General features: G+C 54.2%; 1 protein-coding gene across 1 annotated transcript in view; it reads left to right on the top strand.

The window, feature by feature from the left end:
• The window catches only part of epx (eosinophil peroxidase), a 54,851-nt gene that overhangs the window by 8,505 nt on the left and 19,993 nt on the right, over positions 1 to 26,353 (top strand). The window contains exons 4-7 of the mRNA XM_065002925.1: positions 1,937 to 2,112; positions 6,639 to 6,771; positions 21,741 to 21,870; positions 24,010 to 24,216. Coding sequence (XP_064858997.1) covers positions 1,937 to 2,112; positions 6,639 to 6,771; positions 21,741 to 21,870; positions 24,010 to 24,216 — 646 coding nt within the window. The remainder of the gene's footprint in view (positions 1 to 1,936; positions 2,113 to 6,638; positions 6,772 to 21,740; positions 21,871 to 24,009; positions 24,217 to 26,353) is intronic.

Here is a 26,353-nt window from a genome sequence, read left to right as displayed (position 1 = left end):
GTTCATCTGCCTGTCTGTCTGTTCATCTGCCTGCCTGTCTGTCTGTTCATCTGTCTGCCTGCCTGTCTGTCTGTTCATCTGCCTGTCTGTCTGTTCATCTGCCTGCCTGTCTGTCTGTTCATCTGCCTGTCTGTCTGTTCATCTGCCTGCCTGTCTGTCTGTTCATCTGTCTGCCTGCCTGTCTGTCTGTTCATCTGCCTGTCTGTCTGTTCATCTGTCTGTCTGTTCATCTGCCTGTCTGTCTGTTCATCTGCCTGTCTGTCCATCTGCCTGTCTGTCCATCTGCCTGCCTGTCTGTCCATCTGCCTGCCTGTCTGTTCATCTGCCTGCCTGCCTGTTCATCTGCCTGCCTGTCTGTTCATCTGCCTGTCTGTCTGTTCATCTGCCTGTCTGTCTGTCCATCTGCCTGTCTGTCTGTTCATCTGCCTGTCTGTCTGTTCATCTGCCTGTCTGTCTGTCCATCTGCCTGCCTGTCTGTTCATCTGCCTGTCTGTCTGTTCATCTGCCTGTCTGTCTGTTCATCTGCCTGTCTGTCTGTTCATCTGCCTGTCTGTCTGTTCATCTGCCTGTCTGTCTGTTCATCTGTCTGTCTGTCTGTTCGCCTGCCTGTCTGTCTGTTCATCTGCCTGTCTGTCTGTTCATCTGCCTGTCTGTCTGTTCATCTGTCTGTTCATCTGCCTGTCTGTCCATCTGCCTGTCTGTCCATCTGCCTGCCTGTCTGTCCATCTGCCTGCCTGTCTGTTCATCTGCCTGCCTGCCTGTTCATCTGCCTGTCTGTCTGTTCATCTGCCTGTCTGTCTGTCCATCTGCCTGTCTGTCTGTCCATCTGCCTGCCTGTCTGTTCATCTGCCTGCCTGTCTGTCCATCTGCCTGCCTGTCTGTTCATCTGCCTGCCTTTCTGTTCATCTGCCTGTCTGTCTGTTCATCTGTCTGTCTGTCTGTTCATCTGCCTGTCTGTCTGTTCATCTGCCTGTCTGTCTGTTCATCTGCCTGTCTGTCTGTTCATCTGCCTGTCTGTCTGTTCATCTGCCTGTCTGTTCATCTGCCTGTCTGTCTGTTCATCTGCCTGTCTGTCCATCTGCCTGCCTGTCTGTCCATCTGCCTGCCTGCCTGTTCATCTGCCTGCCTGCCTGTTCATCTGCCTGCCTGCCTGTTCATCTGCCTGCCTGTCTGTTCATCTGCCTGTCTGTCTGTTCATCTGCCTGCCTGTTCATCTGCCTGCCTGTCTGTTCATCTGCCTGCCTGCCTGTTCATCTGCCTGCCTGCCTGTTCATCTGCCTGTCTGTTCATCTGTCTGTCTGTCCATCTGCCTTCCTGTCTGTCCATCTGCCTGTCTGTCTGTTCATCTGCCTGCCTGTCTGTTCATCTGCCTGCCTGTCTGTTCATCTGCCTGTCTGTCTGTTCATCTGCCTGTCTGTTCATCTGCCTGCCTGTCTGTCCATCTGCCTGCTTGCCTGTCTGTTCATCTGCCTGCCTGTCTGTTCATCTGCCTGTCTGTCTGTTCATCTGCCTGCCTGCCTGTCTGTCCATCTGCCTGTTTGTCTGTTCATCTGCCTGTCTGTCTGTTCATCTGCCTGCCTGTCTGTCCATCTGCCTGTCTGTCTGTCTGTTCATCTGCCTGTCTGTCTGTTCATCTGCCTGCCTGTCTGTTCATCTGCCTGTCTGTCTGTTCATCTGCCTGTCTGTCTGTTCATCTGCCTGCCTGCCTGTTCATCTGCCTGTCTGTTCATCTGCCTGCCTGTCTGTCCATCTGCCTGCCTGCCTGTTCATCTGCCTGTCTGTTCATCTGCCTGCCTGCCTGTTCATCTGCCTGTCTGTCTGTTCATCTGCCTGCCTGCCTGTTCATCTGCCTGTCTGTCTGTTCATCTGCCTGTCTGTCTGTTCATCTGTCTGTCTGTCTGTCTGATAATATGGGTACTGTCCTCTGTCCTTCCAGGGTGAAGACATCTCTGTCGGAGGGTGCTCTGAGACCCAGCGACCTCCTGGCTCAGTTCAAGCAGATCGGACCCCAGACCAGGAGGCACATCAGCGCAGCTGAGCTGCTGGACAATACAGTGGAACTGATCAGGGAGATGGTCTACACCAGTACCATGGCCCAGTCCAGTCTACCTGGTACTGTCTAATCCTAATCCAGTCCAGTCTACCTGGTACTGTCTAATCCTAACCCAGTCCAGTCTACCTGGTACTGTCTAATCCTAATCCAGTCCAGTCTACCTGGTACTGTCTAATCCTAATCCAGTCCAGTCTACCTGGTACTGTCTAATCCTAACCCAGTCCAGTCTACCTGGTACTGTCTAATCCTAATCCAGTCCAGTCTACCTGGTACTGTCTAATCCTAATCCAGTCCAGTCTACCTGGTACTGTCTAATCCTAATCCAGTCCAGTCTACCTGGTACTGTCTAATCCTAATCCAGTCCAGTCTACCTGGTACTGTCTAATCCTAACCCAGTCCAGTCTACCTGGTACTGTCTAACCCTAACCCAGTCCAGTCTACCTGGTACTGTCTAATCCTAATCCAGTCCAGTCTACCTGGTACTGTCTAATCCTAATCCAGTACAGTCTACCTGGTACTGTCTAATCCTAATCCAGTCCAGTCTACCTGGTACTGTCTAATCCTAACCCAGTCCAGTCTACCTGGTACTGTCTAACCCTAACCCAGTCCAGTCTACCTGGTACTGTCTAATCCTAATCCATGGCCCAGTCCAGCCTACCCGGTACTGTCTAACCCAAGGCCCAGTCCAGTCTACCTGGTACTGTCTAATCCATGACCCAGTCCAGCCTACCTGGTACTGTCTAACCCTAACCCAGTCCAGTCTACCTGGTACTGTCTAACCCTAACCCAGTCCAGTCTACCTGGTACTGTCTAACCCTAACCCAGTCCAGTCTACCTGGTACTGTCTAATCCACGGCCCAGTCCAGTCTACCTGGTACTGTCTAACCCATGACCCAGTCCAGTCTACCTGGTACTGTCTAACCCTAACCCAGTCCAGTCTACCTGGTACTTCCTAACCCATGACCCAGTCCAGTCTACCTGGTACTGTCTAATCCACGGCCCAGTCCAGTCTACCTGGTACTGTCTAACCCATGACCCAGTCCAGTCTACCTGGTACTGTCTAACCCTAACCCAGTCCAGTCTACCTGGTACTGTCTAATCCTAATCCATGGCCCAGTCCAGCCTACCCGGTACTGTCTAACCCAAGGCCCAGTCCAGTCTACCTGGTACTGTCTAATCCATGACCCAGTCCAGCCTACCTGGTACTGTCTAACCCTAACCCAGTCCAGTCTACCTGGTACTGTCTAACCCTAACCCAGTCCAGTCTACCTGGTACTGTCTAACCCTAACCCAGTCCAGTCTACCTGGTACTGTCTAACCCTAACCCAGTCCAGTCTACCTGGTACTGTCTAACCCACGGCCCAGTCCAGTCTACCTGGTACTGTCTAACCCATGACCCAGTCCAGTCTACCTGGTACTGTCTAATCCTAATCCAGTTCAGTCTACCTGGTACTGTCTAATCCTAACCCAGTCCAGTCTACCTGGTACTGTCTAATCCTAATCCAGTCCAGTCTACCTGGTACTGTCTAATCCTAACCCAGTCCAGTCTACCTGGTACTGTCTAATCCTAATCCAGTCCAGTCTACCTGGTACTGTCTAATCGTAATCCAGTCCAGTCTACCTGGTACTGTCTAATCCTAATCCAGTCCAGTCTACCTGGTACTGTCTAATCCTAATCCAGTCCAGTCTACCTGGTACTGTCTAATCCTAACCCAGTCCAGTCTACCTGGTACTGTCTAACCCTAACCCAGTCCAGTCTACCTGGTACTGTCTAATCCTAATCCAGTCCAGTCTACCTGGTACGGTCTAATCCTAATCCAGTCCAGTCTACCTGGTACTGTCTAATCCTAACCCAGTCCAGTCTACCTGGTACTGTCTAACCCTAACCCAGTCCAGTCTACCTGGTATTGTCTAATCCTAATCCATGGCCCAGTCCAGCCTACCCGGTACTGTCTAACCCAAGGCCCAGTCCAGTCTACCTGGTACTGTCTAATCCATGACCCAGTCCAGCCTACCTGGTACTGTCTAACCCTAACCCAGTCCAGTCTACCTGGTACTGTCTAACCCTAACCCAGTCCAGTCTACCTGGTACTGTCTAACCCTAACCCAGTCCAGTCTACCTGGTACTGTCTAATCCACGGCCCAGTCCAGTCTACCTCGTACTGTCTAACCCATGACCCAGTCCAGTCTACCTGGTACTGTCTAACCCTAACCCAGTCCAGTCTACCTGGTACTTCCTAACCCATGACCCAGTCCAGTCTACCTGGTACTGTCTAATCCACGGCCCAGTCCAGTCTACCTGGTACTGTCTAACCCATGACCCAGTCCAGTCTACCTGGTACTGTCTAACCCTAACCCAGTCCAGTCTACCTGGTACTGTCTAATTCTAATCCATGGCCCAGTCCAGCCTACCCGGTACTGTCTAACCCAAGGCCCAGTCCAGTCTACCTGGTACTGTCTAATCCATGACCCAGTCCAGCCTACCTGGTACTGTCTAACCCTAACCCAGTCCAGTCTACCTGGTACTGTCTAACCCTAACCCAGTCCAGTCTACCTGGTACTGTCTAACCCTAACCCAGTCCAGTCTACCTGGTACTGTCTAACCCTAACCCAGTCCAGTCTACCTGGTACTGTCTAACCCTAACCCAGTCCAGTCTACCTGGTACTGTCTAACCCACGGCCCAGTCCAGTCTACCTGGTACTGTCTAACCCATGACCCAGTCCAGTCTACCTGGTACTGTCTAACCCTAACCCAGTCCAGTCTACCTGGTACTGCCTAACCCATGACCCAGTCCAGTCTACCTGGTACTGTCTAATCCACGGCCCAGTCCAGTCTACCTGGTACTGTCTAACCCATGACCCAGTCCAGTCTACCTGGTACTGTCTAACCCTAACCCAGTCCAGCCTGCCTGGTACTGCCTAACCCATGACCCAGTCCAGTCTACCTGGTACTGTCTAACCCATGACCCAGTCCAGTCTACCTGGTACTGTCTAACCCATGACCCAGTCCAGTCTACCTGGTACTGTCTAACCCTAACCCAGTCCAGCCTGCCTGGTACTGTCTAACCCATGACCCAGTCCAGTCTACCTGGTACTGTCTAACCCATGACCCAGTCCAGTCTACCTGGTACTGCCTAACCCATGACCCAGTCCAGTCTACCTGGTACTGTCTAATCCATGGCCCAGTCCAGCCTGCCTGGTACTGTCTAACCCATGACCCAGTCCCGTCTACCTGGTACTAAACTATCACATTACACATATACTACAGAGCCGACCTGATCCGAGCCGAGCTGTGTTGGCCTTGTTACCATAGTTGCTGGAACTATGTCAGAAAACACAGTATGGTTTGAGTCAGCGGTACGGTTTGGGTTGTGTGTAAATCTCCCCCAACAGACCTGTTGAACGAGGACATGCAGGTTCTCCTGAAGGCTAAAAGCTGTTCCCCAACAGACCTGTTGAATGAGGACATGCAGGTTCTCCTGAAGGCTAAAAGCTGTTCCCCAACAGACCTGTTGAATGAGGACATGCAGGTTCTCCTGAAGGCTAAAAGCTGTTCCCCAACAGACCTGTTGAATGAGGACATGCAGGTTCTCCTGCAGGCTAAAAGCTGTTCCCCAACAGACCTGTTGAATGAGGACATGCAGGTTCTCCTGAAGGCTAAAAGCTGTTCCCCAACAGACCTGTTGAATGAGGACATGCAGGTTCTCCTGAAGGCTAAAAGCTGTTCCCCAACAGACCTGTTGAATGAGGACATGCAGGTTCTCCTGCAGGCTAAAAGCTGTTCCCCAACAGACCTGTTGAGTGAGGAGGACTTGCAGGTTCTCCTGCAGGCTTCAAGCTGTTCCCCAACAGACCTGTTGAGTGAGGAGGACATGCAGGTTCTCCTGCAGGCTAAAAGCTGTTCCCCAACAGACCTGTTGAATGAGGAGGACATGCAGGTTCTCCTGCAGGCTAAAAGCTGTTCCCCAACAGACCTGTTGAATGAGGAGGACTTGCAGGTTCTCTATACAACGGCATGGCGCAGTGAAACATCGGAAGCCATTCACTTTCAATGGAAGTAAAGCGAGAGAAGTGGAGTGGGCGGGGGAACCGTTGAGCGATGTGAGCGATGGCATTGGGCGAAGGAGCTGTACAGGGCGGGACTAAAGTTGGGGACAGTTGAACTTTATGAAAATCCTCTGCAATAACGCAAAGCGAGGGACCAATCGAAGCTCGCCATAGCTTCAAACCCCTACCGGATTGGCTGTCAATGGCTGTTGATACGTAGCACATGAGGGTGGGTGGGGGTGGCAGAGTAGCCTAGTGGTTAGAGCTGTTGGACTAGTAACCGAAAGGTTGTGAGTTCAAACCCCCGAGCGGACAAGGCACAAATCTGTCGTTCTGCCCCTGAACAGGCAGTTAACCCACTGTTCCTAGGCCGTCTTTGAAAATGAGAAATTGTTCTTAACTGACTTGCCTGGTTAAATAAAGGTCAAATTCAAAAATGAGGGTGAGGCTAGTTTGGCTAGGAGAGGCCGCTTGTTTGAACTCACAACCTCACTCCCCCCTCCGCCCCCCTCCGTCTCCCTCCGTCCCCCCCCAACAGACCCGCTGAGTGAGGAGGACATGCAGGTTCTACTGCAGGCTACAGGCTGTTCCTCTGAGATGCAGAGACCCCTCTGTAAGACTGGCTGTCTGTCTGAACGCTACCGTTCATTCACCGGGGAGTGCAACAACAGGTCTGTCTGTCTGTCTGTCTGTCTGTCTGTCTACCGTTCTTTCACCGGGGAGTGCAACAACAGGTCTGTCTGTCTGTCTGTCTGTCTGTCTACCGTTCATTCACCGGGGAGTGCAACAACAGGTCTGTCTGTCTGTCTGTCTGTCTGTCTGTCTGTCTGTCTGTCTACCGTTCATTCACCGGGGAGTGCAACAACAGGTCTGTCTGTCTGTCTGTCTGTCTTTCTACCGTTCTTTCACCGGGGAGTGCAACAACAGGTCTGTCTGTCTGTCTGTCTGTCTGTCTGTCTGTCTGTCTACCGTTCATTCACCGGGGAGTGCAACAACAGGTCTGTCTGTCTGTCTTGTCTGTCGTACCCCTGCACATTGACTCGGTGCCGGTGTCTGTCTTGTCTGTAGTACCCCTGCACATTGACTCGGTGTCTGTCTTGTCTGTCGCACCCCTGCACATTGACTCGGTGTCTGTCTTGTCTGTCGTACCCCTGCACATTGACTCGGTGCCGGTGTCTGTCTTGTCTGTAGTACCCCTGCACATTGACTCGGTGTCTGTCTTGTCTGTCGTACCCCTGCACATTGACTCGGTGCCGGTGTCTGTCTTGTCTGTCGTACCCCTGCACATTGACTGTCTTGGTACCCCTGCACATTGACCGGTGTCTGTCTTGTCTGTCGTACCCCTGCACATTGACTCGGTGCGGTGTCTGTCTTGTCTGTAGTACCCCTCATTGTCTGGTGTCTGTCTTGTCTGTCATTACCCGGTGTCCCTGTACCCCTGCACATTGACTCGGTGCCGGTGTCTGTCTTGTCTGTAGTACCCCTGCACATTGACTCGGTGCCGGTGTCTGTCTTGTCTGTCGTACCCCTGCACATTGACTCGGTGCCGTGTCTGTCTTGTCTCTTGTCTCGGTCGGTGTCTGTCTTGTCTGTCGTACCCCTGCACATTGACTCGGTGCCGGTGTCTGTCTTGTCTGTCGTACCCCTGCACATTGACTCGGTGCCGGTGTCTGTCTTGTCTGTCTTGTCTGTCGGTGTCTGTCTTACCCTGCACATTGACTCGGTGCCGGTGTCTGTCTTGTCTGTCTTGTACCCCTGCACATTGACTCGGTGCCGGTGTCTGTCTTGTCTGTCGTACCCCTGCACATTGACTCGGTGCCGGTGTCTGTCTTGTCTGTGTACCCCTGCACATTGACGGTCGGTGTCTGTCTTGGTGTCTGTCTTGTCTGTCTTGTCTGTCTTGTCTGTACCCCTGCACATTGACTCGGTGCCGGTGTCTGTCTTGTCTGTCGTACCCCTGCACATTGACTCGTACCCCTGCACATTGTGCGGTGTCTGTCTTGTCTGTAGTACCCCTGCACATTGACTCGGTGCCGGTGTCTGTCTTGTCTGTAGTACCCCTGCACATTGACTCGGTGTCTGTCTTGTCTGTCGTACCCCTGCACATTGACTCGGTGCCGGTGTCTGTCTTGTCTGTCGTACCCCTGCACATTGACTCGGTGCCGGTGTCTGTCTTGTCTGTCGTACCCCTGCACATTGACTCGGTGCCGGTGTCTGTCTTGTCTGTCGTACCCCTGCACATTGACCCGGTGTCTGTCTTGTCTGTAGTACCCCTGCACATTGACCCGGTGTCTGTCTTGTCTGTCGTACCCCTGCACATTGACTCGGTGCCGGTGTCTGTCTTGTCTGTCGGTGTACCTGTAGTACCCGCACATTGACTCGGTGCCGGTGTCTGTCTTGTCTGTCGTACCCCTGCACATTGACTCGGTGCCGGTGTCTGTCTTGTCTGTAGTACCCCTGCACATTGACTCGGTGCCGGTGTCTGTCTTGTCTGTCGTACCCCTGCACATTGACTCGGTGCCGGTGTCTGTCTTGTCTGTAGTACCCCTGCACATTGACTCGGTGTGTCTGTCGGTGTCTGTCTTGTCTGTCTTGTCTGTCCCCTGCACATTGACTGTCGTACCCCTGCACATTGACTCGGTGTCTGTCTTGTCTGTCGTACCCCTGCACATTGACTCGGTGCCGGTGTCTGTCTTGTCTGTAGTACCCCTGCACATTGACTCGGTGCCGGTGTCTGTCTTGTCTGTCGTACCCCTGCACATTGACTCGGTGCCGGTGTCTGTCTTGTCTGTCGTACCCCTGCACATTGACTCGGTGCCGGTGTCTGTCTTGTCTGTAGTACCCCTGCACATTGACTCGGTGCCGGTGTGTCTGTCTTGTCTGTCGTCTTACCCCTGCACATTGACTCGGTGCCGGTGTCTGTCTTGTCTGTACCCTGTACCCCTGCACCCCTGCACATTGACTCGGTGCCGGTGTCTGTCTTGTCTGTCGTACCCTGCACCTGCGGTGTCTGTCTTGTCTGTAGTACCCCTGCACATTGACTCGGTGCCGGTGTCTGTCTTGTCTGTCGTACCCCTGCACATTGACTCGGTGCCGGTGTCTGTCTTGTCTGTAGTACCCCTGCACATTGACTCGGTGCCGGTGTCTGTCTTGTCTGTCGTACCCCTGCACATTGATTGCCGGTGTCTGTCTTGTCTGTCGTACCCCTCGGTGCCGGTGTCTGTCTTGTCTGTCGTACCCCTGCACATTGACTCGGTACCGGTGTCTGTCTTGTCTGTAGTACCCCTGCACATTGACTCGGTGTCTGTCTTGTCTGTCGTACCCCTGCACATTGACTCGGTGTCTGTCTTGTCTGTAGTACCCCTGCACATTGACTCGGTGCCGGTGTCTGTCTTGTCTGTCGTACCCCTGCACATTGACTCGGTGCCGGTGTCTGTCTTGTCTGTAGTACGGTGTCCCCTGCACATTGACTCGGTGCCGGTGTCTGTCTTGTCTGTCGTACCCCTGCACATTGACTCGGTGCCGGTGTCTGTCTTGTCTGTAGTACCCCTGCACATTGACTCGGTGCCGGTGTCTGTCTTGTCTGTCGGTGTCTGTACCCCTGCACATTGACTCGGTGCCGGTGTCTGTCTTGTCTGTCGTACCCCTGCACATTGACTCGGTGTCTGTCTTGTCTGTAGTACCCCTGCACATTGACTCGGTGCCGGTGTCTGTCTTGTCTGTCGTACCCCTGCACATTGACTCGGTGCCGGTGTCTGTCTTGTCTGTAGTACCCCTGCACATTGACTCGGTGCCGGTGTCTGTCTTGTCTGTCGTACCCCTGCACATTGACTCGGTGCGGTGTCTGTCTCTGTGCCGGTGTCTGTCTTGTCTGTAGTACCCCTGCACATTGACTCGGTGCCGGTGTCTGTCTTGTCTGTCGTACCCCTGCACATTGACTCGGTGCCGGTGTCTGTCTTGTCTGTCGTACCCCTGCACATTGACTCGGTGCCGGTGTCTGTCTTGTCTGTCGTACCCCTGCACATTGACTCGGTGTCTGTCTTGTCTGTAGTACCCCTGCACATTGACTCGGTGTGTCTGTCTTGTCTGTAGTACCCCTGCACATTGACTCGGTCGGTGTCTGTCTTGTCTGGTACCCCTGCACATTGACTCGGTCGGTGTCTGTCTTGTCTGTAGTACCCCTGCACATTGATTGTCTGTCTTGTCTGTGTACCCCTGCACATTGACTCGGTGCCGGTGTCTGTCTTGTCTGTAGTACCCCTGCACATTGACTCGGTGCCGGTGTCTGTCTTGTCTGTCGTACCCCTGCACATTGACGGTGTCTGTCTTGTCTGTGTCTGTCTTGTCTGTAGTACCCCTGCACATTGACTCGGTGCCGGTGTCTGTCTTGTCTGTCGTACCCCTGCACATTGACTCGGTGCCGGTGTCTGTCTTGTCTTGACCCCTGCACATTGACTCGGTGCCGGTGTCTGTCTTGTCTGTCGTACCCCTGCACATTGACTCGGTGCCGGTGTCTGTCTTGTCTGTGTACCCCCCGGTGCCGGTGTCTGTCTGTACCCCTGCACACATTGCCGGTGTCTGTCTTGTCTGTCGTACCCCTGCACATTGACTCGGTGCCGGTGTCTGTCTTGTCTTGTCTCGGTGCGGTGTCTGTCTTGTCTGCACATTGACTCGGTGCCGGTGTCTGTCTTGTCTGTAGTACCCCTGCACATTGACTCGGTGGTGTCTGTCTTGTCTGTACCCCTCATTGTCTGTCTTGTCTGTACCCCTGCACATTGACTCGGTGCCGGTGTCTGTCTTGTCTGTCGTACCCCTGCACATTGACTCGGTGCCGGTGTCTGTCTTGTCTGTCGTACCCCTGCACATTGACTCGGTGCCGGTGTCTGTCTTGTCTGTAGTACCCCTGCACATTGACTCGGTGCCGGTGTCTGTCTTGTCTGTCGTACCCCTGCACATTGACTCGGTGCCGGTGTCTGTCTTGTCTGTCGTACCCCTGCACATTGACTCGGTGCCGGTGTCTGTCTTGTCTGTAGTACCCCTGCACATTGACTCGGTGTCTGTCTTGTCTGTGTCTGTCTTGTCTGTCGTACCCCTGCACATTGACTCGGTGCCGGTGTCTGTCTTGTCTGTCGTACCCCTGCACATTGACTCGGTGCCGGTGTCTGTCTTGTCTGTAGTACCCCTGCACATTGACTCGGTGCCGGTGTCTGTCTTGTCTTGTCACATTGACGTACCCCTGCACATTGACTCGGTGCCGGTGTCTGTCTTGTCTGTCGTCCCCTGCACATTGACTCGGTGCCGGTGTCTGTCTTGTCTGTAGTACCCCTGCACATTGACTCGGTGCCGGTGTCTGTCTTGTCTGTCGTCTGTCCCCTACCCCACATTGACTCGGTGCCGGTGTCTGTCTTGTCTGTAGTACCCCTGCACATTGACTCGGTGCCGGTGTCTGTCTTGTCTGTCGTACCCCTGCACATTGACTCGGTGCCGGTGTCTGTCTTGTCTGTAGTACCCCTGCACATTGACTCGGTGCCGGTGTCTGTCTTGTCTGTAGTACCCCTGCACATTGACTCGGTCGGTGTCTGTCTTGTGTCTGTCTTGTCTGTCTGTACCCCTGCACATTGACTCGGTGCCGGTGTCTGTCTTGTCTGTCGTACCCCTGCACATTGACTCGGTGCCGGTGTCTGTCTTGTCTGTCGTACCCCTGCACATTGACTCGGTGCCGGTGTCTGTCTTGTCTGTAGTACCCCTGCACATTGACTCGGTGCCGGTGTCTGTCTTGTCTGTCGTACCCCTGCACATTGACTCGGTGCCGGTGTCTGTCTTGTCTGTAGTACCCCTGCACATTGACTCGGTGCCGGTGTCTGTCTGTCTTGTCTGTCGTACCCCTGCACATTGACTCGGTGTCTGTCTTGTCTGTAGTACCCCTGCACATTGACTCGGTGCAGGTGTCTGTCTTGTCTGTAGTACCCCTGTCATTGACTCGGTCCGGTGTCTGTCTTGTCTGTCGTACCCCTGCACATTGACTCGGTGCCGGTGTCTGTCTTGTCTGTAGTACCCCTGCACATTGACTCGGTGCCGGTGTCTGTCTTGTCTGTAGTACCCCTGCATTGACGGTGTTGTCTTGTCTGGTACCCCTGCACATTGACTGTCTGTCTCTGTCTGTCGTACCCCTGCACATTGACTCGGTGCCGGTGTCTGTCTTGTCTGTCGTACCCCTGCACATTGACTCGGTGCCGGTGTCTGTCATTTGTCTGTCTGTCTTGTCTGTAGTACCCCTGCACATTGACTCGGTGTCTGTCTTGTCTGTCGTACCCCTGCACATTGACTCGGTGCCGGTGTCTGTCTTGTCTGTCGTACCCCTGCACATTGACTCGGTGCCGGTGTCTGTCTTGTCTGTAGTACCCCTGCACATTGACTCGGTGCCGGTGTCTGTCTTGTCTGTCGTACCCCTGCACATTGACTCGGTGCCGGTGTCTGTCTTGTCTGTAGTACCCCTGCACATTGACTCGGTGCCGGTGTCTGTCTTGTCTGTCGTACCCCTGCACATTGACTCGGTGCCGGTGTCTGTCTTGTCTGTAGTACCCCTGCACATTGACTCGGTGTCTGTCTTGTCTGTCGTACCCCTGCACATTGACTCGGTGCCGGTGTCTGTCTTGTCTGTCGTACCCCTGCACATTGACTCGGTGCCGGTGTCTGTCTTGTCTGTAGTACCCCTGCACATTGACTCGGTGCCGGTGTCTGTCTTGTCTGTCGTACCCCTGCACATTGACTCGGTGCATTGACGGTGTCTGTCTTGTCTGTCGTACCCCTGCACATTGACTCGGTGCCGGTGTCTGTCTTGTCTCGGTCGTGTCTGTCCCTGTACCCCACATTGACTCGGTGCCGGTGTCTGTCTTGTCTGTCTGTACCCCTGCACATTGACTCGGTGCGGTGTCTGTCGGTGTCTGTCTTGTCTGGTACCCCTGCACATTGACTCGGTGGTGTCTGTCTTGTCTGTCGTACCCCTGCACATTGACTCGGTGCCGGTGTCTGTCTTGTCTGTCGTACCCCTGCACATTGACTCGGTGCCGGTGTCTGTCTTGTCTGTCGTACCCCTGCACATTGACTCGGTGCCGGTGTCTGTCTTGTCTGTCGTACCCCTGCACATTGACTCGGTGCCGGTGTCTGTCTTGTCTGTCGTACCCCTGCACATTGACTCGGTGCCGGTGTCTGTCTTGTCTGTAGTACCCCTGCACATTGACTCGGTGCCGTGTCTGTCTTGTCTTGTCTGTCGTACCCCTGTCACATTGACTCGGTGCCGGTGTCTGTCTTGTCTGTAGTACCCCTGCACATTGACGGTCGGTGTCTGTCTTGTCTGTCGTACCCCTGTGTCTGTCTTCTTGTCTGTGTCTGTCTTGTCGTACCCCTGCACATTGACTCGGTGCCGGTGTCTGTCTTGTCTTGTCTGTGTCTGTCTTGTCCCCTGCACATTGACTCGGTGCCGGTGTCTGTCTTGTCTGTCGTACCCCTGCACATTGACTCGGTGCCGGTGTCTGTCTTGTCTGTCGTGACCCCTGCACATTGACTCGGTGCCGGTGTCTGTCTTGTCTGTCGTACCCCTGCACATTGACTCGGTGCCGGTGTCTGTCTTGTCTGTCGTACCCCTGCACATTGACTCGGTGCCGGTGTCTGTCTTGTCTGTCGTACCCCTGCACATTGACTCGGTGCCGGTGTCTGTCTTGTCTGTCGTACCCCTGCACATTGACTCGGTGTCTGTCTTGTCTGTAGTACCCCTGCACATTGACTCGGTGCCGGTGTCTGTCTTGTCTGTCGTACCCCTGCACATTGACTCGGTGCCGGTGTCTGTCTTGTCTGTAGTACCCCTGCACATTGACTCGGTGCCGGTGTCTGTCTTGTCTGTGCGGTGTCTGTCTTGTCTGTCGTACCCCTGCACATTGACTCGGTGCCGGTGTCTGTCTTGTCTGTAGTACCCCTGCACATTGACTCGGTGTCTGTCTTGTCTGTCGTACCCCTGCACATTGACTCGGTGCCGGTGTCTGTCTTGTCTGTCGTACCCCTGCACATTGACTCTTGGTGTACCCCGGTGTCTGTCTTGTCTGTCGTACCCCTGCACATTGACTCGGTGTCTGTCGGTGTCTGTCTTGTCTGTCGTAGTACCCCTGCACATTGACTCGGTGGTCTTGTCTGTAGTACCCCTGCACATTGACTCGGTGCCGGTGTCTGTCTTGTCTGTAGTACCCCTGCACATTGACTCGGTGCCGGTGTCTGTCTTGTCTGTCGTACCCCTGCACATTGACTCGGTGCCGGTGTCTGTCTTGTCTGTAGTACCCCTGCACATTGACTCGGTGCCGGTGTCTGTCTTGTCTGTCGTACCCCTGCACATTGACTCGGTGTCTGTCTTGTCTGTAGTACCCCTGCACATTGACTCGGTGCCGGTGTCTGTCTTGTCTGTCGTACCCCTGCACATTGACTCGGTGCCGGTGTCTGTCTTGTCTGTAGTATTGACTCGGTGCCGGTGTCTGTCTTGTCCCCTGCACATTGACTCGGTGCCGGTGTCTGTCTTGTCTGTAGTACCCCTGCACATTGACTCGGTGCCGGTGTCTGTCTTGTCTGTAGTACCCCTGCACATTGACTCGGTGCCGGTGTCTGTCTTGTCTGTCGTACCCCTGCACATTGACTCGGTGCCGGTGTCTGTCTTGTCTGTCGTACCCCTGCACATTGACTCGGTGCCGGTGTCTGTCTTGTCTGTAGTACCCCTGCACATTGACTCGGTGCCGGTGTCTGTCTTGTCTGTCGTACCCCTGCACATTGACTCGGTGCCGGTGTCTGTCTTGTCTGTCGTACCCCTGCACATTGACTCGGTGCCGGTGTCTGTCTTGTCTTGTCATTGACTCGGTGTCTGTCTTGTCTGTCGTACCCTGCACATTGACTCGGTGCGGTGTCTGTCTTGTGTCATTGTCGGTGTCTGTCTTGTCGTACCCCTGCACATTGACTCGGTGCCGGTGTCTGTCTTGTCTGTGTACCCCTGCACTGTCTTGTCTTGTCTGTAGTACCCCTGCACATTGACTCGGTGCCGGTGTCTGTCTTGTCTGTAGTACCCCTGCACATTGACTCGGTGTGTCTTGTCTGTGTACCCCTGTCTTGTCTTGTCTGTCGTACCCCTGCACATTGACTCGGTGCCGGTGTCTGTCTTGTCTGTCGTACCCCTGCACATTGACTCGGTGCGGTGTCTGTCTTGTCTGTAGTACCCCTGCACATTGACTGCGGTGTCTGTCGGTGTCTGTCTTGTCTGTCGTACCCCTGCACATTGACTCGTGTGTCTTGGTGTCTGTCTTGTCTGTCGTACCCCTGCACATTGACTCGGTGCGGTGTCTGTCTTGTCTGTAGTACCCCTGCACATTGACTCGGTGCGGTGTCTGTCTTGTCTGTCGTACCCCTGCACATTGACTCGGTGACCCCTGCACATTGGTGCCGGTGTCTGTCTTGTCTGTAGTACCCCTGCACATTGTCTGTCTCTGCACATTGTGCGGTGTCTGTCGGTGTCTGTCTTGTCTTGTCTGTCGTACCCCTGCACATTGACTCGGTGTCTGTCTTGGTGTCTGTCTTGTCTGTAGTACCCCTGCACATTGACTCGGTGCGGTGTCTGTCTTGTCTGTCGTACCCCTGCACATTGACTCGGTGCCGGTGTCTGTCTTGTCTGTAGTACCCCTGCACATTGACTCTTGTCTGGTGCACATTGGTGTCTGTCTTGTCTGTAGTACCCCTGCACATTGACTCGGTGCCGGTGTCTGTCTTGTCTGTCGTACCCCTGCACATTGACTCGGTGCCGGTGTCTGTCTTGTCTGTCGTACCCCTGCACATTGACTCGGTGCCGGTGTCTGTCTTGTCTGTCTTGTACCCCTGCACATTGACTCGGTGCCGGTGTCTGTCTTGTCTGTCGTACCCCTGCACATTGACTCGGTGCCGGTGTCTGTCTTGTCTGTAGTACCCCTGCACATTGACTCGGTGTCTGTCTTGTCTGTCGTACCCCTGCACATTGACTCGGTGCCGGTGTCTGTCTTGTCTGTCGTACCCCTGCACATTGACTCGGTGCCGGTGTCTGTCTTGTCTGTAGTACCCCTGCACATTGACTCGGTGCCGGTGTCTGTCTTGTCTGTCGTACCCCTGCACATTGACTCGGTGCCGGTGTCTGTCTTGTCTGTCGTACCCCTGCACATTGACTCGGTGCCGGTGTCTGTCTTGTCTGTAGTACCCCTGCACATTGACTCGGTGCCGGTGTCTGTCTTGTCTGTCGTACCCCTGCACATTGTCTGTCTCGGTGCCGGTGTCTGTCTTGTCTGTCGTACCCCTGCACATTGACTCGGTGCCGGTGTCTGTCTTGTCTGTCGTACCCCTGCACATTGACTCGGTGCCGGTGTCTGTCTTGTCTGTAGTACCCCTGCACATTGACTCGGTGCCGGTGTCTGTCTTGTCTGTACCCCTGTACCCCTGCACATTGACTCGGTGCCGGTGTCTGTCTTGTCTGTCGTACCCCTGCACATTGACTCGGTGCCGGTGTCTGTCTTGTCTGTAGTACCCCTGCACATTGACTCGGTGCCGGTGTCTGTCTCTGTCTTGTCGTACCCCTGCACATTGACTCGGTGCCGGTGTCTGTCTTGTCTGTCGTACCCCTGCACATTGACTCGGTGCCGGTGTCTGTCTTGTCTGTAGTACCCCTGCACATTGACTTGGTGCCGGTGTCTGTCTTGTCTGTCGTACCCCTGCACATTGACTCGGTGCCTGTGTCTGTCTTGTCTGTAGTACCCCTGCACATTGACTCGGTGCCGGTGTCTGTCGTACCCCTGCACATTGACTCGGTGCCGGTGTCTGTCTTGTCTGTCGTACCCCTGCACATTGACTCGGTGCCGGTGGTGTCTGTCTTGTCTGTCGTACCCCTGCACATTGACTCGGTGTCTGTCTTGGTGTCTGTCTTGTCTGTCTTGTCTGTAGTACCCCTGCACATTGACTCGGTGCCGGTGTCTGTCTTGTCTGTCGTACCCCTGCACATTGACTCGGTGCCGGTGTCTGTCTTGTCTGTCGTACCCCTGCACATTGACTCGGTGTACCCCTGCACCGGTGTCTGTCTTGTCTGTCGTACCCCTGCACATTGACTCGGTGCCGGTGTCTGTCGTACCCCTGCACATTGACTCGGTGTCTGTCTTGTCTGTAGTACCCCTGCACATTGACTCGGTGCCGGTGTCTGTCTTGTCTGTCGTACCCCTGCACATTGACTCGGTGCAGGTGTCTGTCTTGTCTGTAGTACCCCTGCACATTGACTCGGTGCCGGTGTCTGTCTTGTCTGTCGTACCCCTGCACATTGACTCGGTGCCGGTGTCTGTCTTGTCTGTAGTACCCCTGCACATTGACTCGGTGCCGGTGTCTGTCTTGTCTGTCGTACCCCTGCACATTGACTCGGTGCTCGGTGTCGGTGTCTGTCTTGTCTGTCTTGTCCCCTGCACATTGACTCGGTGCCGGTGTCTGTCTTGTCTGTCGTACCCCTGCACATTGACTCGGTGCCGGTGTCTGTCTTGTCTGTCGTACCCCTGCACATTGACTCGGTGCCGGTGTCTGTCGTACCCCTGCACATTGACTCGGTGCCGGTGTCTGTCTTGTTGTACCCCTGCACATTGACTCGGTGCCGGTGTCTGTCTTGTCTGTCGTACCCCTGCACATTGACTCGGTGCCGGTGTCTGTCTTGTCTGTAGTACCCCTGCACATTGACTCGGTGCCGGTGTCTGTCTTGTCTGTCGTACCCCTGCACATTGACTCGGTGCCGGTGTCTGTCTTGTCTGTAGTACCCCTGCACATTGACTCGGTGCCGGTGTCTGTCTTGTCTGTCTCGGTGCCGGTGTCTGTCTTGTCTGTCGTACCCCTGCACATTGACTCGGTCGGTGTCTGTCTTGTGTACCCCTGCACATTGACCGGTGGTGTCTGTCTTGTCTGTAGTACCCCTGCACATTGATTCGGTGTCTGTCTTGTCTGTCGTACCCCTGCACATTGACTCGGTGCCGGTGTCTGTCTTGTCTGTCGTACCCCTGCACATTGACTCGGTGCCGGTGTCTGTCTTGTCTGTCGTACCCCTGCACATTGACTCGGTGCCGGTGTCTGTCTTGTCTGTCGTACCCCTGCACATTGACTCGGTGCCGGTGTCTGTCTTGTCTGTAGTACCCCTGCACATTGACTCGGTGTCTGTCTTGTCTGTCGTACCCCTGCACATTGACTCGGTGCCGGTGTCTGTCTTGTCTGTCGTACCCCTGCACATTGACTCGGTGCCGGTGTCTGTCTTGTCTGTCGTACCCCTGCACATTGACTCGGTGCCGGTGTCTGTCTTGTCTGTCGTACCCCTGCACATTGACTCGGTGCCGGTGTCTGTCTTGTCTGTCGTACCCCTGCACATTGACTCGGTGCCGGTGTCTGTCGTACCCCTGCACATTGACTTGGTGTCTGTCTTGTCTGTAGTACCCCTGCACATTGACTCGGTGCCGGTGTCTGTCTTGTCTGTCGTACCCCTGCACATTGACTCGGTGCCGGTGTCTGTCTTGTCTGTCGTACCCCTGCACATTGACTCGGTGCCGGTGTCTGTCTTGTCTGTCGTACCCCTGCACATTGACTCGGTGTCTGTCTTGTCTGTCGTACCCCTGCACATTGACTCGGTGTCTGTCTTGTCTGTAGTACCCCTGCACATTGACTCGGTGTCTGTCTTGTCTGTCGTACCCCTGCACATTGACTCGGTGTCTGTCTTGTCTGTAGTACCCCTGCACATTGACTCGGTGCCGGTGTCTGTCTTGTCTGTCGTACCCCTGCACATTGACTCGGTGCCGGTGTCTGTCTTGTCTGTAGTACCCCTGCACATTGACTCGGTGGTGTCACCCCTGCACATTGACTCGGTGCCGGTGTCTGTCTTGTCTGTAGTACCCCTGCACATTGACTCGGTGCCGGTGTCTGTCTTGTCTGTCGTACCCCTGCACATTGACTCGGTGCCGGTGTCTGTCTTGTCTGTCGTACCCCTGCACATTGACTCGGTGCCGGTGTCTGTCTTGTCTGTCGTACCCCTGCACATTGACTCGGTGCCGGTGTCTGTCTTGTCTGTAGTACCCCTGCACATTGACTCGGTGTCTGTCTTGTCTGTCGTACCCCTGGTGTCTGTCTGCCGGTGTCTGCGGTGTCTGTCTTGTCTGTCTGTACCCCTGCACATTGACTCGGTGCCGGTGTCTGTCTTGTCTGTCGTACCCCTGCACATTGACTCGGTGCCGGTGTCTGTCTTGTCTGTCGTACCCCTGCACATTGACTCGGTGCCGGTGTCTGTCTTGTCTGTCGTACCCCTGCACATTGACTCGGTGCCGGTGTCTGTCTTGTCTGTAGTACCCCTGCACATTGACTCGTGTCTGTCTTGTCTGTAGTACCCCTGCACATTGACCCGGTGTCTGTCTTGTCTGTCGTACCCCTGCACATTGACTCGGTGCCGGTGTCTGTCTTGTCTGTCGTACCCCTGCACATTGACTCGGTGCCGGTGTCTGTCTTGTCTGTAGTACCCCTGCACATTGACTCGGTGCCGGTGTCTGTCTTGTCTGTCGTACCCCTGCACATTGACTCGGTGCCGGTGTCTGTCTTGTCTGTCGTACCCCTGCACATTGACTCGGTGCGGTGTCGGTGTCTGTCTTGTCTTGTCTGTACCCCTGCACATTGACTCGGTGCCGGTGTCTGTCTTGTCTGTACCCCTGCACATTGACTCGGTGCCGGTGTCTGTCTTGTCTGTCGTACCCCTGCACATTGACTCGGTGCCGGTGTCTGTCTTGTCTGTCGTACCCCTGCACATTGACTCGGTGCCGGTGTCTGTCTTGTCTGTCGTACCCCTGCACATTGACTCGGTGCCGGTGTCTGTCTTGTCTGTCGTACCCCTGCACATTGACTCGGTGCCGGTGTCTGTCTTGTCTGTCGTACCCCTGCACATTGACTCGGTGCCGGTGTCTGTCTTGTCTGTCGTACCCCTGCACATTGACTCGGTGCCGGTGTCTGTCTTGTCTGTCGTACCCCTGCACATTGACTCGGTGCCGGTGTCTGTCTTGTCTGTCGTACCCCTGCACATTGACTCGGTGCCGGTGTCTGTCTTGTCTGTAGTACCCCTGCACATTGACTCGGTGCCGGTGTCTGTCTTGTCTGTCGTACCCCTGCACATTGACTCGGTGCCGGTGTCTGTCTTGTCTGCCGGTGTCTGTCTTGTGTCGTGACTCCCCTGCACATTGACTCGGTGCCGGTGTCTGTCTTGTCTGCCGTACTCCTGCACATTGACTCGGTACCGGTGTCTGTCTTGTCTGTCGTACCCCTGCACATTGACTCGGTGCCGGTGTCTGTCTTGTCTGTCGTACCCCTGCACATTGACTCGGTGCCGGTGTCTGTCTTGTCTGTCGTACCCCTGCACATTGACTCGGTGCCGGTGTCTGTCTTGTCTGTCGTACCCCTGCACATTGACTCGGTGCCGGTGTCTGTCTTGTCTGTCGTACCCCTGCACATTGACTCGGTGCCGGTGTCTGTCTTGTCTGTCGTACCCCTGCACATTGACTCGGTGCCGGTGTCTGTCTTGTCTGTCGTACCCCTGCACATTGACTCGGTGCCGGTGTCTGTCTTGTCTGTCGTACCCCTGCACATTGACTCTGTGCCGGTGTCTGTCTTGTCTGTAGTACCCCTGCACATTGACTCGGTGCCGGTGTCTGTCTTGTCTGTAGTACCCTGCACATTGACTCGGTGCCGGTGTCTGTCTTGTCTGTCGTACCCCTGCACATTGACTCGGTGCCGGTGTCTGTCTTGTCTGTAGTACCCCTGCACATTGACTCGGTGCCGGTGTCTGTCTTGTCTGTAGTACCCCTGCACATTGACTCGGTGCCGGTGTCTGTCTTGTCTGTCGTACCCCTGCACATTGACTCGGTGCCGGTGTCTGTCTTGTCTGTAGTACCCCTGCACATTGACTCGGTGCCGGTGTCTGTCTTGTCTGTCGTACCCCTGCACATTGACTCGGTGCCGGTGTCTGTCTTGTCTGTCGTACCCCTGCACATTGACTCGGTGCCGGTGTCTGTCTTGTCTGTAGTACCCCTGCACATTGACTCGGTGCCGGTACTCCTTGTATGTAGCCTCGTTATTGTTATTCTATTGTTATTATTTCTGTATTTTTGATTGAAATATTGTATTTTTAAAATATTTTTAACTCTGCATTGTTGGAAAGGGCCCGTAAGTATTTCTCGGTAAAGACTTCACCTCTTGTATTCGGTGGCATGTGACAAATACAATTCGATTTGATCTCTGGCTGTCTGCTTGTCTCTCTTTCTCTCGCTCTGTCTGCCTGTTTGCCTGACAATGTCCAGCCAGTAGGGTTCAGGTTGAAACTACAGTGTGAAAAGACAACGTCCAGCCAGTAGGGTTCAGGTTGAAACTACAGTGTGAAAAGACAACGTCCAGCCAGTAAGGTTCAGGTTGAAACTACAGTGTGAAAAGACAACGTCCAGCCAGTAAGGTTCAGGTTGAAACTACAGTGTGAAAAGGAAATGAGTGTTTGATTTGACATGACTTGTAGTTTGTGTGTGTCACCCACATTGTCAACCCTCTCCAGACAGCACCCTAAGTGGGGTGCGGCCAACACCCCGTACTCCCGCTGGCTCCCCCCAGAGTACGAGGACATCAGAGGGGTCCCTAGGGGCTGGGACCCTGAACACACCTACTATAACTACACCTTGCCCCCGGTAAGAGTCCTATCCTATCTACTACATCCTTCCCCAGGTAAGAGTCCTATCCTCTCTACTACATCCTGCCCCAGGTAAGAGTCCTATCCTATCTACTACACCCTGCACTGGTAAGAGTCCTATCCTATCTACTATACCCTGCCCCAGGTAAGAGTCCTATCCTATCTACTATACCCTGCTCCAGGTAAGAGTCCTATCCTATCTACTACACCCTGCCCCAGGTAAGAGTCCTATCCTATCTACTACATCCTTCCCCAGGTAAGAGTCCTATCCTCTCTACTACATCCTGCCCCAGGTAAGAGTCCTATCCTATCTACTACACCCTGCACTGGTAAGAGTCCTATCCTATCTACTATACCCTGCCCCAGGTAAGAGTCCTATCCTATCTACTACACCCTGCCCCAGGTAAGAGTCCTATCCTATCTACTATACCATGCCCCAGGTAAGAGTCCTATCCTATCTACTATACCCTGCACTGGTAAGAGTCCTATCCTATCTACTATACCCTGCCCCAGGTAAGAGTCCTATCCTATCTACTATACCCTGCCCCAGGTAAGAGTCCTATCCGCTATACTACACCCTGCCCCAGGTAAGAGTCCTATGCCCCAGGTAAGAGTCCTATAACTACACCCTGCCCCAGGTAAGAGTCCTATAACTACACATGCCCCAGGTAAGAGTCCTATAACTACACCCTGCCCCAGGTAAGAGTCCTATAACTACACCCTGCCCCCAGTAAGAGTCCTATCCTATCTACTACATCCTGCCCCAGGTAGGATAGGACTCTTATCTACCACACCCTGCACTGGTAAGAGTCCTATCCTTTCTACTACACCCTGCACTGGTAAGAGTCCTATCCTTTCTACTATACCCTGCCCTGGTAAGAGTCCTATCCTATCTACTACACCCTGCCCCAGGTAAGAGTCCTATCCTATCTACTACACCCTGCCCCAGGTAAGAGTCCTATCCTATCTACTACACCCTGCCCCAGGTAAGAGTCCTATCCTATCTACTACACCCTGCACTGGTAAGAGTCCTATCCTATCTACTACATCCTGCCCCATGTAAGAGTCCTATCCTATCTACTATACCCTGCACTGGTAAGAGTCCTATCCTATCTACTATACCCTGCACTGGTAAGAGTCCTATCCTATCTACTACATCCTGCCTCACCCTTCTCCCTCACTGTAATAACCTCACCCTTCTCCCTCACTGTAATAACCTCACCCTTCTCCCTCTCTGTAATAACCTCACCCTTCTCCCTCTCTATAATAACCTCACCCTTCTCCCTCACTGTAATAACCTCACCCTTCTCCCTCTCTGTAATAACCTCACCCTTCTCCCTCTCTATAATAACCTCACCCTTCTCCCTCTCTATAATAACCTCACCCTTCTCCCTCTCTATAATAACCTCACCCTTCTCCCTCTCTATAATAACCTCACCCTTCTCCCTCTCTGTAATAACCTCACCCTTCTCCCTCTCTCCTCCCTGCCCCTCTCTGTTCCCTCCTCTTTTTTCCCTCCTCTCATCCCACCTCACTCTCTCCTCACTCCCCCTCTCTGTTGCATCCTCTCCCCTCTCCTCCAACCTCCTACCTCCCTCTCTCCTCCTCTCCCTCACCCTCCCCTCCTATAATCTCCTCTCCTCCCACCTCCCTTGCTCCCTCTCTCATCCCTCCCTCCTCTCTCCTCCCTCCCCCTCTCTGTTCCCTCTTCTTTTTCCCTCCTCTCATCCCACCTCCCTCCCTCCTCTCTCCTCCAACCTCACTCTCTCCTCCCTCCCTCCCACCTCCCTCTCCTCACTCCCCCCTCTCTGTTGCATCCTCTCCCCTCTCCTCCAACCTCCTACCTCCCTCTCTCCTCCCTCCCCCTCTCTGTTCCCTTCTCTCTCCCCCTCCCTCCTCCTCCAACCTCCTACCTCCCTCTCTCCTCCCTCCCCCTCTCTGTTCCCTTCTCTCTCCCCCTCCTCTCCTCCAACCTCCTACCTCCCTCTTTCCTCCCTCCCCTCTCTGTTCCCTCTCCTCTCTCCCCCTCCTCTCCTCCAACCTCCTACCTCCCTCTCTCCTCCCTCCCCCTCTCTGTTCTCTCCTCTTCTCCCTCCTCCTCTCCTCCCTCCCCCTCTCTCCTCCCACCTCCCTCCAGGTGCGCCTCATATCCCAGAACGTTCTCTACACCCACAATGAGAACATCTCTCTGGACTCATCTCTGTCCCACCTGCTGGTGGAGTGGGGTCAGTGGATCGACCATGACTTCGCTCTGACCCCTCAGAGTCCCAGCACAGCTGCCTTCAGGACCGGGGCCGACTGTACCCGCACATGCAGCCGGGACACTCCCTGCTTCCCTATAGAGGTGAGGCACTCCCTGCTTCCCTATACAGGTGAGACACTCCCTGCTTCCCTATACAGGTGAGACACTCCCTGCTTCCCTATACAGGTGAGGCACTCCCTGCTTCCCTATACAGGTGAGGCACTCCCTGCTTCCCTATACAGGTGAGACACTCCCTGCTTCCCTATACAGGTGAGACACTCCCTGCTTCCCTATACAGGTGAGGCACTCCCTGCTTCCCTATACAGGTGAGGCACTCCCTGCTTCCCTATACAGGTGAGGCACTCCCTGCTTCCCTATACAGGTGAGGCACTCCCTGCTTCCCTATACAGGTGAGACACTCCCTCTTTCCCTATACAGGTGAGACACTCCCTGCTTCCCTATACAGGTGAGACACTCCCTGCTTCCCTATACAGGTGAGACACTCCCTGCTTCCCTATACAGGTGAGACACTCCCTGCTTCCCTATACAGGTGAGACACTCCCTGCTTCCCTATACAGGTGAGGCACTCCCTCCTTCCCTATACAGGTGAGACACTCCCTGCTTCCCTATACAGGTGAGACACTCCCTCTTTCCCTATACAGGTGAGGCACTCCCTGGTTCCCTATAGAGCTACAGGTCAAATCAAATCAATCACAATTTATTGAAAGTGTAGTTGAGGTCTTAACACAATTTACAACAAAAAAAATGCAGTAATTTAAAAATTCATAAATGATTTATACCCATTGATTGTTTAAGAATATAACTTATAAATGCCTCATGAGCTTAGTTCAACTGTCCCACTCCATCAGAACCCAAAATAAAAAAATGGTTTTACTCCAATGTTTGTAAACAAAGTAAATGTAAGGGGCAGGGGCAGGGCTGTGGGCCCGAAGGTTGTGGGTTCGCAGACCACCATGGACAAGGTGCAGGGCTGTGGGCCCGAAGGTTGTGGGTACGCAGACCACCATGGACAAGGGGCAGGGCTGTGGGCCAGAAGGTTGTGGGTACGCAGACCACCATGGACAAGAGGCAGGGCTGTGGGCCAGAAGGTTGTGGGTTCGCAGACCACCATGGACAAGTGGCAGGGCTGTGGGCCAGAAGGTTGTGGGTTCGCAGACCACCATGGACAAGGTGCAGGGCTGTGGGCCAGAAGGTTGTGGGTTCGCAGACCACCATGGACAAGGTGCAGGGCTGTGGGCCAGAAGGTTGTGGGTTCGCAGACCACCATGGACAAGGTGCAGGGCTGTGGGCCAGAAGGTTGTGGGTTCGCAGACCACCATGGACAAGGTGCAGGGCTGTGGGCCAGAAGGTTGTGGGTACGTAGACCACCATGGACAAGGTGCAGGGCTGTGGGCCAGAAGGTTGTGGGTTCGCAGACCACCATGGACAAGGGGCAGGGCTGTGGGCCAGAAGGTTGTGGGTTCGCAGACCACCATGGACAAGGCGCAGGGCTGTGGGCCAGAAGGTTGTGGGTTCACAGACCACCATGGACAAGGGGCAGGGCTGTGGGCCAGAAGGTTGTGGGTTCGCAGACCACCATGGACAAGGTGCAGGGTTGTGGGCCAGAAGGTTGTGGGTTCGCAGACCACCATGGACAAGGGGCAGGGCTGTGGGCCAGAAGGTTGTGGGTTCGCAGACCACCATGGACAAGGTGCAGGGCTGTGGGCCAGAAGGTTGTGGGTTCGCAGACCACCATGGACAAGGTGCAGGGCTGTGGGCCAGAAGGTTGTGGGTTCGCAGACCACCATGGACAAGAGTAGCGGGGAAAGATCTCCTTTACAATAAAGGCATTGCATGAATCTACCATTTTGTTTTTTGCGGGTTCGAGTGCAAGTAGCCTTTTATAAACACATTTCATGCAATTCTACATAAGTTTACACGACTGGAGAGCCTAGCAGGATCTTTTTTCACTACACTAATTACCAGGTAATAATGGACAGAGAGGGGCTTATGCATCTTCTCATAGGCCTATTTCTCCAATGCCAAATCAGTGTGTCTTGTATGTAACGAAACTGTCCCCCCGTTTTAATTCAATCTGAGACGTCATTATGAATCTGAGCATGGCCTAGACTGAGTAGACCTACCTACGCAAAAAAACGTGGCAGCAACACATTGGTTGAATCAATGTTGTTTCAATGTCATTTCAATGAAATGACGTTGAACCAACGTGGAATAGATG

This window comes from Oncorhynchus nerka, linkage group LG17, assembly GCF_034236695.1.
Source record: "Oncorhynchus nerka isolate Pitt River linkage group LG17, Oner_Uvic_2.0, whole genome shotgun sequence".
Classification (NCBI taxonomy): domain Eukaryota; kingdom Metazoa; phylum Chordata; class Actinopteri; order Salmoniformes; family Salmonidae; genus Oncorhynchus; species Oncorhynchus nerka.
This window is presented reverse-complemented; position numbering and strand designations above follow the sequence as displayed.